Consider the following 11849-nt stretch of genomic DNA (forward strand, 5'->3'; position numbering starts at 1 on the left):
CAACCTAAGTCATTAAATGGCTAAGTATGTCAGGATGCAGTTGGGAAGAAATCCATCTCCTTCCTGGGGTTCTTATATGAAATTCCAGCAGTAAGGCAATTTTACAGATAACTTCCCTCTTTTGTGTATGTAGCAAAAATCTCCTAGACAAGATGTCCAGCATACAGCCAGAGAAATACATAATATGATAAGTGAACAATTGGCTGATGGATCGGGCTCAGAGGGTTACAGTAAATGGGGTTACATCCAGCAGGCAGCCAGTCACTCGTGGGGTTCCAGAGGTGTCCATTTCAGGGCCAGTTATCTTCCATGTTTCCCTAAATGATTTGGATGCAGGACTTGAAGGTATACTAAGTAAGTTTGTGGATAACACTTGCTTGGGAGGAGCGCTTGACTCTATTGACGGTAGAGAGGCCTTGCAGTGAGATTTTTACAAATTAGAGGGCTGGGCAATCACCAGCCATGTGAAGTTTCGTAAGAGCAGGTGCTGAATTCTGCACCTGGGAAGGGGAAATCCCAACATATGAGGAGTGGCTGAGGTCCCTTTATTTGTTCAGCCCAGAGCAGAGCAGGCCGAGGGGAGGCCTCATGGCGGCCTGCAGCTCCCTCACGAGGGGAGCGGAGGGGCAGGCGCTGAGCTCTGCTCTCTGGGGACAGCGACAGGACCCGAGGGAACGGCATGGAGCTGGGACAGGGGAGGGTCAGGCTGGGTGTTAGGAAAAGGTTCTGCACCCAGAGGGTGGTTGGGCACTGGGACAGGCTCCCCAGGGCTGTGGTCATGGCACCAGGCCTGCTGGAGTTCAAGAAGAGTTTGGACAATTCTCTCCAACACATGGTCTGATTTTTTGGGTGGTCCTTTGGGGACCCAGGAGTTGGAGTTGATGATCTCTTTGGGACCCTTCCAACTCAGGATAGTCTATGATTCCGTGAAATAACAGGCTTCCCTGCTTCTTATGTGGTCAAGAACTGCTGAACTTGCAGGTTATGAAAGTACTTGTAAAATACTCTAACAACATGTGGTCTCTTTTTTTACTCTCCGCAACTATAAATGGCATTGTTTCTCTGCGCTCTGAGGTCACATTTTCCTTTTGCAGGTGCTCTGGTGTGGTTTGGGAAATTATTTCTTTGCAAAGTGCTTTCACTTTGCAAGAAGTTTCTGGGCTTGTTCCCTTGATGACGGCTCTTTATTCCTTTCTTCTATTACTCTGTATTTTTCATTGTTGTCCCCTTCCCTTCCTTCCTTTTTCTCTTTCATTACTGGATTTTTCTATAATCAATGGATTATAAAACTTTTCTTCCATTTGTTCTTTGAATCCAACCCTCCATCAATGAATACTAGATTAATCTTTGTAGTGTGCTTTTGGAGAGTCCTTTCCACCTTGCACGTTTCACACTCAAACTTCACTGTTCTCGTCCGTAACTTTATCACCTCCAGGTACTGTATACAGTAGATGTGTGGTACGGAGGCTGTACTTCATCACACTTAGCTTAGAGAAACAGCGCAAACTGAATTGCAACTGTTGTCCTTCCCTTATTCTTTAAGCTTAATTTGATTTTAATCTTTAAAAAGCACAGGTGAGCTCCATTTTGTTACTGAGTACAGTTGAAGTAGTTCTCTGTGTGTTGCCTGTTATTCCACTGCTGCGTGGAAGGGGTTGAGCGCCTCAATGAAAGCCTGGTCAAGAGGACAGTAAACCACCCATACCTGAGTATTCATGGGAGAGAGGGGAAGGCTGTAGCTCGGGCAGTTAGTGTCTTTGTTAATATGTCAGTCTCTGTATCTCAGTGTTAATGCACCCTGCGTGTTTGTAATTCTTCCAGGGTAGTGAGGATTTTCTCCTTGTCTCTGTCTGCTCCCTGCCTCAGCCCAAGTACGGATTAATACCAGTTTAATAGCAGGCCTTTTTCCTGTGACCTGGGAAGACAACAGTTGTGTGCACAGCATATTGTCTCTGATGCCAGCTGTGCCACCTCCTGGCAACAAAAGAATTGAAATAATTCCAAGTAATTTCAGCTTTTTAATGAGACAAGTCTGTGGCCTATGGGTTGAATACTGGGCTCAGAGTGAGAAGCTTTCTCTGCACTAGGGTCTCTGCCCTACTTGCTCACGTTGTGTTTTCCCACATTAGAAGTTCTATATATTTGGAACAGTGTTATTAGGATCCTTGTTTCAGATGACAACCTGAAATTGTTGATGCCAGTAAATAATAGTGAATGCAGGTAAGCCTATCCAGGATAATATGTACGTAGCAAAAAGAATTAGACAAATATTTGTTAACAGAAGTGAAAGAGGATGTATAAGACAAACAAGATCTTGTCTTACAGATTGGTGCAAGTTGCATTTTGTTCACGTTTGTGATATACACAGTAACTGAGAGGGGCTGTTATTGTCTTGTCTATTACAGTTTTTGTTTTCATTTTAACATTTAACCAGGGAAATCTGTTAATCCAGAATATTATACTAAGAGTATGACCCTGGAAATCGTTAATGTATCTTGGATTTAAAAATACCACAGACCTCTAGCTTAATGATTTGGACAGTCTTTCACTTCCTGTTCAATTATTTTATTAAAAATAAAGCACAGGAAATATTCTGGTGAATGTTTTATTTCGCTAAAATACCATTTTGGACAAACAATTACCCGTACAATTTTGAGCAACCACTGGACTAAATGAAGCTGCGAGGTGCTTAAGTGACCTTTAAAGCAGAGGCAGACATGTCACAGCATGACAGGTATACACTGTCCTGGGGTGTGGGAGTCAGTTCAAATCCCCTTTTGCCTGCTTCAGCAGGGTTGTATCCAAGGTACCACAATTCATTAGTGACTGCCTTAAGTGGTACATGAAGAACTCTGGAAAAAAAAATCTAAATATCTCAGGGCAAGGCAGTTTCTCAAGGATACGTAAAACAGGCATTATGAGAATAATAGCAAACTAGTTTTGCAGGCCTTATAAAAGTGTCCTTCTTACTAACTACTGAGTTATTTTTTCAATCTCAGTTCCACTGAGTATATAACAAATCAACAGGAGAAACTGAAATGAGTTAATGAAAAGTACTCTAAGTGATCACTAAAGGTTACTGTTCTAGGAGGCTGGTAAATAATAATTACAATTTAAGTTATTTCATAGCAGGTGGGAGAATTTTGTTGCTTTGCTTTCCACAGTAGTGCTTGACTTCTGCATTACAGTGTGTGTGAGGCTATTGCATCCTTCTCTGGTTTTATAATTCTAGTCTTTTATTTATATTAAAAATATTCCAAAATCAGTTTCTATTTTACTAAACTGTTTTTTTCCCCTTTCCTTTCCTTTCCTTTCCTTTCCTTGCCTTGCCTTGCCTTGCCTTGCCCTTGCCCTTGCCCTTGCTCTTGCCCTTGCCCTTTTTTTTTTTTTAATTTTATTTCAGTTTGGCATCCAAGCAAATCTCCATTCAAAAATTCATTTAAGTCACTGTCCTAAGAAAATGAATGTTTCATGTAGTCTAAGGCATACATATCACTGTGCATCAATGCATATTTTTTTACCGTATTTCATGGGTAAAAGTGAAACAGATTTTCTGTGGTGTAACTCCATAAATATTGTTTGCATCTGCTAGGGGTTTTGCCTGTGAGTAAAATGTCATGTGTTGGTCCTAAATAGAACCAACACTGCAGTTTTTTATTGACTTAGAAATAAGGAACTTCATTGCTATTCTACATCCATGTGAAAAATGGGAGAATCTGATGAAGATGTAACCTCTCAACATTTTTTGCTGTATGCCTTTTAGTTCAAGAATTTTAAACCTTGTTACTGTACACTGAAGAAGAGTGAAGACTTTCCAGGGGTAGTTGCCTTTGCTGTTCTGCATGTGGGGCACAAGAATTTTATCTGTTGAGGCACCTTCTGGTATATATGAATTCAATAAAAGTGCAAGAAGTGCCTAGAAGTGCCTAGATTCTTTGGTCTTATAAATAGAATCTCTGGATAAGAAAAAAAAAAAAGAGAGAGAGAGAGAGAGAGAAAAAGAAAAAAAAAGAAACAGAGAAGGAAAAAGAGAAGGAAAAAGAAAAAAAGAAAAAGAAAAAGAAAAAGAAAAAGAAAAAGAAAAAGAAAAAGAAAAAGAAAAAGAAAAAGAAAGAAAAAGGAAAAGGAAAAGGAAAAGGAAAAGGAAAAGGAAAAGGAAAAGGAAAAGGAAAAGGAAAAGGAAAAGGAAAAGGAAAAGGAAAAGGAAAAGGAAAAGGAAAAGGAAAAAGAAAAAGAAAAAAAAGAAAAAGAAAAAGAAAAAGAAAAAGAAAAAGAAAGAAAAAAAGAAAAAGAAAAAGAAAAAGAAAAAGAAAAAGAAAAAGAAAAAGAAAAAGAAAAAGAAAAAAAGAAAAAGGAAACAACTGCTAACCAGTGAGACAATGCAGACTTCTGTGAAAAAATAAATTTTTGTGAAACAAAGATTTGCTTAAGTTTTTTGTGAAGATTGTTTATTGCAGGAAATGCTTTTAATGGATTAGGAACTGGAGTGGGACATGGCATGAAGGTAATTGCAAGCAATTCTGGTAAACAGATTGTCCGCTGTTTCATTCAGCTCTTTTTCCCATTTTAAACTTGGTCATCAGTTTCATATTTGCTTTTGAAAGTGTTCTGTATACTTCCTATAAATTGTCATGTGCAAGGGATCTAGATGCTCATGGAGTCATGCTTCAAAATACTGGGATCTTTTTTATTTTCTACAGGAAATGTTCCTATATAATGTTCTGAATTATGCTAATGACTTTTAAGCACCCCTTCCCTCTCTTTTCTGCACTTCTCTTTTCTTTTCTTGGTCATGTACCGAGTTCATCTCTGATGTCACACTGTTAAAGTCAATGGAGTGATTTAGCATGCTGGGGCCAATTAATCCCTGAAATGCTTAGATCCAGCTGATATCATGCTCTTTACTGGTTTCCTGTGTTGTCTTTGTTAAACTAATTGCCTGGCTTGACCACATATGAAAAGGATTAATTGCATTCACATATATGTTAGAATGGCAATTTAATACTGATTGAATTTGTTCATGGTTTTGTGGTTGATTTGTTAATGGTTATTCTCCTCAGAACTGAATGCTGAAAATATTTCTTGAGAATAAGTGCAAAAGTTGACTAAAAGGGTGCAATAGGTCAGGTCAGAATTACATGCTATTAGGACACCAACGTCAGGTTGGTATAGGTAGATTGTCACTAGGATGTATATTCAAACATTTCTGAATATTAATAGGAGGCCAAACCTTCCAGGAGAGAAAAAGCATTAATTTCTCTCAGGTTACTTTGATTCACCAAATCACTTTTCACCACAATGTTGAAGCTTAAAGGACTCTAAGACGCGATTTCTGACAATTTTTCAGTAGCAATTTAAGAGGTTTCTTTCCCCAGCTATCTCCTCTGTTATCTTCCAGAGATCATTGTTTTCAGAGCAAAGTCAGTAAACAGTACTAGGAAGTCAGTAATCAAGGATGGCTTAGGAAAGAGAAATATGTGTGAATGATAACAGAGCAATTCCATGGTGTGGAGAAGTTAGCATTGCAATTAATTGTTTTTACTATAGCTGTGTATATTAGTGCAAACTTTTTTATGAGCTACAGTTTCAATCAGCTAAAAAGAACAAAACAAATATTTAGCCAATTTACTTCTTCATGTCTCTTTAGAGTAATATGTAATATACATCTTTATCTCTCATCATAGCTGGGTGGCATTTCTGGGAACAGTTTTAGGAGAATGTGTTGAGACTGGGTGGGAAGAGACTTTCAGATGCAGTGACTTAGGTGAGCTGAAAGTAGATTTCCTTTCCCTCCACAGAGAAATGCTCAGGAGAGTGTCTATTCATACAGTCCTACTCAGTGAACTGTCTTGAAAACTGTGCTTGCAGACTTGCCTTATCTTTGTGGTTAATTAATGTCAGGAGGAAGCTGTGTCTCTTGCCAGCTTTCAGGGTGATGGACATAATACAATGGGATGAGCTGACACAAGGAAGTGATTAAAGATGAGATACTCCCCCTTTTTTCTTACAGTTCATTTTAGGCTGAAGGGTGAGCATTTTTAATTTTTTCTTATGCAAATAAGTTAACTTGCAATTACGGAACGAAGCCATTCATTTAGGTTAAAATCAAGTCAAAGCCCTAGTGATTTAGAGATTATTTATCCCTAGGGCATTTAGTTCACACAGTTAAATTGGCAAAAAGTGTTTGTGCACTTTAAGAGTGAAAATGAATACATAAACTCCTTCAACAGAACTGAGTGTCTCTCTAGGAGGAGCTCAAAGGTCCCTGCACTATTTTCTGCACCACTTCTAGGGGCTGTTAACCTAACCCAGCACCTTGGCAACATTTCTATTACATATCTTTTGGAGTTTAAGCACAAAACGTACCTAATCAATGAATAAACCATAGAAAAGTAGATTGTAAAATGGGAAAGAGTCCTTGGGCCAGACTCGCTACTAACACATGAGGTCGGTTGAGCCAATTAAAATTACACTTGCTAAAAAATACAGATCCCTTTTTCAGTTAATCAGTTTCACTCCAGTTCTTACTTACTGGTGACATGAGAAGCAAAGGTTTTTTAGAATGTAAAACTTGGTAATAAGTATGTATAATATATAATATAGGGAGGAGCTGCAGGGAGAAAATAGTTTCCCAGGCTCCTGAGAAGGGAAGTAAGTGAAGCTATAGTCAGCAAATACAATGTTAAGGTCTAATCTTGCTGGCTGATTCCTTAAAAATCAAGTGAAGTGGGGAGGACAGAGAGAAGTCCACAGTGGGACCTGTCATTGAGGACTCAGAAAGCCTAAGCAGAGTTGTCAGAAAATCCCAGCATCCATTCATTTTAACTAATTCTCCTACATTGCTTTTATAAAGACTATGCTACACAGTAAGAGCTGTGGTTTCTTTCCAGAAATCTTCCTGTCCTGATTCTCTCCAGGATGTGATTACTAAACCCTCCCTCCCTTGCACGCTGTCATTGTCTTCTATACATATATTCCATAAACCTTGATTCATGTCAATTTCTTCCATTTCCTCACAAGACTATTCATCTAAGAGGATATGCCTGTGCAGGATACGACCGAATCCATTAACTTTAGATCTTAAGGCATAAACTTCTGTATCTCTAGATCTGCAATTTCATGCTGGATTAAGTAATGCTGTGGGAAATACAGGTATGAGGCATTTGGAAGACGCCACTTGCAGGAAAAGGTATGTAGAACAAGGTATGTATTACATTTTTTTTAGTGCTCCATCAGGAAATCTGCATAGAGAAATGGGTAATTTGAATCTGTCTTCAGTCATTTGGGGGGTGATGCTTTTACTTCTCTTCAAAAAGAAAAAAAATCCATTTGGATGGAGAGTTTATTTTATTCTCTAATTCAACAAAATAAATAAAAAAAAAGGCTTTTGAACAACTTCTAATATTTTTATACATGATTTTCCAGAAACATGTAAAAAAGTTTGCTACCTCTTCTAAAAACAGGCACTAGGCATGCTTACTGCACCACACATGCATTTAATCTTTGTTTATATTCCAAGTACATCTTTAACTTTCACTCATTTACTGCTTTTCTGTTTTTCTTCATACATGAGACCTCTCAGATCCACTGCTGAGCCTAACCTTTATCTTGCTGCTTTGTAAATTTGATTTGCCTCTGACCCATGGGCTGCTTTGGTATTAAAACTATTGAGTTGTCAGATAGTAGCATATAACCAGATATAAAGAAACCTCCTTGGGAATTAATGGATATATATTTTCTTCTATTGCAGAGAGAAGAACAGACAGAACATTAGGATCCTCCAGGACCCAAACACCCTGTGTACTTTGACTGTATAAAATGTTTTTTTCTGTATAACTTTAGTCTTGGTTTCCCCAGGATTACGTTTCAGTGCTTCATGAATTAGGTTATTTTGCTGTGCTTCAGTGTCTTCCATAACATTCTGAAAACACTCTGAATTGTTTGAGACAAACGTTTGCAAACTGCAGCTCTTTGAATAATAAATATTTTTAGAAAATCATGTTTTTAGTGATGGTGACTTTAAGATTTCAAAGATCTAGCTCTTTATTTTTCCAGCCTACTGTTTGAAGCAATTCTGCTTGCTTCTTCCATTCACTGGGAGTTCTGGACTCTGACTGTTCTCAGGATGAAATTTTGCCTCCATGAATGTTGTGTACATGATGTGGTATCTTCCAGATGTTCCTAAAACTGCCAAAATAATTCTGTGTTTGGTGCTGTTTAGACACATGGTAGCAGCTATAAATAAGGAATACATAAGGGAGTTTTGATGTTATGTGTTAAAATTAACACGTGTGCTCTTGACAATGTGAACTTTAAGCAGATACTGCTCCTTTTAGTATGGGCCAAAAATGTGGTCAGTTTCTAGGAGGGATTATATTGAATGTAAGTATCTCAATTTCTTTGGCTGAATTGCTCCTGAGAATACAACAGCCAAATTGAAAGTAGTACCATAATCTGTAGTTCTGCTCGGGTACTTCATAGTTCACAATGGAATATTTGTTCATAAATCCCAGATATAAAGAAGAATGAGGATGTTCAAAAATGGAATAAACCTTACTTATAAAATATCAACAAAAAATGAGTGGATTTTGTTTCTCAATTGAAAAAAAAATAATCCATTTATTTCTTCTGAGTTTGGTCTTTCCTATCTGTTAGAGCCAGAAGAAAATATAAATCATGCTGCTAATCCATGTGCAGAAATCAGGAATACAACTACATGGGCAGGTATCTGAAGAGAGACCATGCTCCAGGCCTCATATATGGTTAGATTAGAGCAGTAGGAGGAGATCCATAATTCTGAGAGGGATGCTTGCATAGATGTCTCCATTATTCTCAACTACCTACACAGAGGGGGATCATATGGACCAAACTATCTTAAATCAGTGTTATGAAGGCAAAGTTCGACTTGTGTATATCATTAAGTATCTACAGTACCATACCCCTGCAACAATGTCTGTTTCTTCTAGAGCTGAACCATTCTGTGCGGTTACTTCAGCAAATCAAAGCATTGATATACATTCTGTAAAACTACCAAGCATTCAAAAACATTTAGAAGTACATTTTGGCTTTCCATAGCTTTACAGAACGTAATATTACCATGGCTGTTCCTACTTCTGAAGAGATTTCTATGAAGGTAGAATTACCTCCCACCTCTGTACCCAAGTGGGAAGACACTCAGCCACTCTCTGCTCCCTGAATTAGTGGTATTAGAGCTACTGTTCTCTGAACTTGCCCCTCAAGCTGGACAATGCTTAGTAAACCTCTGCAAAGTTGCCTGTTGTACCTAGACAGATGCTTTGAGAGGCTCTGACTTACAGTGGAAAAGACATTTTTTTGGTGCCAAGAAGGAAGTATAGAATTGCTTGAAGAATTAGTGATCACACTGCTCTCTCTTCAAATGAGACTCTGGTCTGGGATGAGGACTTGGCGTTTGTGAAAAGAAATTTACCATATACCCTTCATAATGTCTCTCTGCAAAAAAGAATTGATTCCCTTGGACTACTTTATGATGTTTTGTCAGAGTAGACCAAGTATCATGAAATGTTTAGCTCTGGGGACTCTATATAGATTCAGATGTTGTTATATTCATTTTAGAGGTGAGGCATAACAGGATCAAAACTAGAGAGTATTAAAAATAGATTCTTGGTCAATCAAGTTTTACAAGCCAAGGAATGAGGCAACATTCATCAGTTCACAAAAACAACGATAGCAAGTAGGTGATAGAGATACTGCAGTTGTTTTGTGCTGAATGCAGTTGTCTTGCAATTTCATGACAATCTGTATTGCTAAATTCTGCAGCAAATGAAAAGCCTCTACACCTAGCTTTGTGTAACTGTGCTACTTTTCCTAATTCTGGAAAATTAGGAAGAATTTACAGGAAGATTATGATCATCTGATTAAAAGCAGGATACCTTCCATACGTGTAGAAGGGGTAAATTAACAGTCTGACTCTTCATAACCAAGATTTTACACTACAAGGTTCGCTATTACTTTAAGAGCTCCCCCCTCAGCCATACTATATTACAGTTCAAATCTGGGTCAAAGGACAGAGAGTAATATTGGAGCAAGATGATATAAAACAGAAAAATCTTGTCTCACAATCAGGACGTGTTTTTACTTTTGTAGTATAATTTAGTCTTCGTGACATATGCATATATAGACATAAGAACAATAGAGGACAACATGGGGAGAATAAGTGAACATTTTTGACAGCTAGTGATTGCACAGAAGCTGACTGAGAACAGTTTCAGTTTAGGCAGTCAGCAACCCCTTAAAACAGCAAGGTTAACATTTCAGTGCTCAACTAGAATAGCTTCTGTTTGAAGTATTAGCTGAAAGTAGAACATAACATAATCCATTATGGATGGATGTTTGAGAAAAGAGTTGTTCTCAGCAGAGATATACTTTGTACTAAGCAATCACATGAGGCTACTACATTCAGAAGTATGACTCTGACTTTGCAAAAGACAGGCATTGAACCTGTGGCACCATAACCGAAATGCATGACACAAACCTAGTTCTGAAGGGCGTAAAAGTTAAGGGTCAAGCAACACAAGACAACAACTGAGAAGAAATAAGAGATGGACCAAGGTGCAAACAACAGAGTAAAAGATAGCTTCAGTTCACAATGAAATGCTCTTTTATAAAGAAAAATAAAAATAAGTAGAAAAAAGAGAGAATTGGCAGGCCTACCAGTCTTCGGACTCGAACTTCATTCTTTGAAAGCCCTAGTACTTACAGAGGGAAATGCAGACCTCTACTACAATGAGGTAAAGGGCCCACAGCTGTGCACCATTCCTACTAGAACCGTTGTATTCCCCCCTAACATGCAGGTCTTCAAAAAAGCAGTACCACAAAGGGTTCTCTTGGTTAAAAGTGTTTACAGATGGCTCTGAGGAAAGTAAATGGGGAGAATTTAAGTTCATACATACATTGTTAACTCAGCTACAATTGTAAGCAAGAAGGAAAGCAGTGGTTCAATTTTCCTCCACATCCTCTTACTTTTTACTTCCTTTCTTCCCAGTTTTTGTTTTATTTATTTATGTATTTATTTGTGTGTGTGTTGTTTTCTTTTGTTTTGTTTGTTGTTGTTGTTGTTAATAGTGAATGTTTTACAACTCTTCCTTCCTCCATGTGGTTTGATCCAGGTATTTTAATGGCAGAAAACAGCCTACAACCACCAGTTTATTGAACAATGAGGCTGAAGATTCCTTATGTGTTGATTACAGATTAACCAAGGAGCCGTCCTAAACGTGGCTGCATTTTTGGGGATACGCCCCAAGAGATAATGGATCTGATGTTGTCCAGAACTTAATTATATCTTGTAACCCTGCAAGCCTTAGTTATGTGCCTTAGCACCCTGATATCACTAACTAGGTTAGAAGACCTATTAAGAGAGTCTAGTGTTTACGAGGGTCTGGTGTTTACAAGCTGTTTATTTGAAGTTTTTTTTTCAGCTGTTTCTCCTGCTTCTTATACACAAATAGGTCTACTTTATAACAAATGAGGCAGACATTTGAGAATGTAACGGCTATTTACTCTGAAGCATGACTGTTGTCTAGAACATTTTCAAATTATCATGTTGTAAGGTAAGTCAGGGGTTCTTTTCCAGAAGATCAGGAAGTCGTTTGCAGTAGACATATTAGACCAATCTCATTTTGTGTTCTTACTGTTGTGTTGGCTGCCAGCAGGTGTTTAGTGTGTTTAGATGGCAGGATGTAAATAAATGTTACATCATGTACAAGGGCTTTTTATGCTGCAAAACATTTTTACAGAGTCCTCCACACTGAATGACATTAGTTGAACTCCTCCCTCATAGGCTTTTAGCACTGGCTAAGTCCTATTATCAT

The 11849-nt window shown here is 38.0% G+C and overlaps 1 protein-coding gene across 1 annotated transcript in view; it reads left to right on the forward strand.

Moving 5' to 3' along the window:
* The window catches only part of LOC308185385 (uncharacterized protein), a 38551-nt gene extending 30384 nt beyond the window's left edge, over positions 1-8167 (forward strand). The window contains exons 3-4 of the mRNA XM_080573384.1: positions 7108-7189; positions 7751-8167. Of these exons, the coding sequence (XP_080429510.1) occupies positions 7108-7189; positions 7751-7817 (149 nt within the window). The 3' untranslated portion in view covers positions 7818-8167. The remainder of the gene's footprint in view (positions 1-7107; positions 7190-7750) is intronic.
* Positions 8168-11849: the final 3682 nt, after the last annotated feature.

Source organism: Anser brachyrhynchus, assembly GCF_964034855.1.
Source record: "Anser brachyrhynchus genome assembly, chromosome: Z".
Classification (NCBI taxonomy): domain Eukaryota; kingdom Metazoa; phylum Chordata; class Aves; order Anseriformes; family Anatidae; genus Anser; species Anser brachyrhynchus.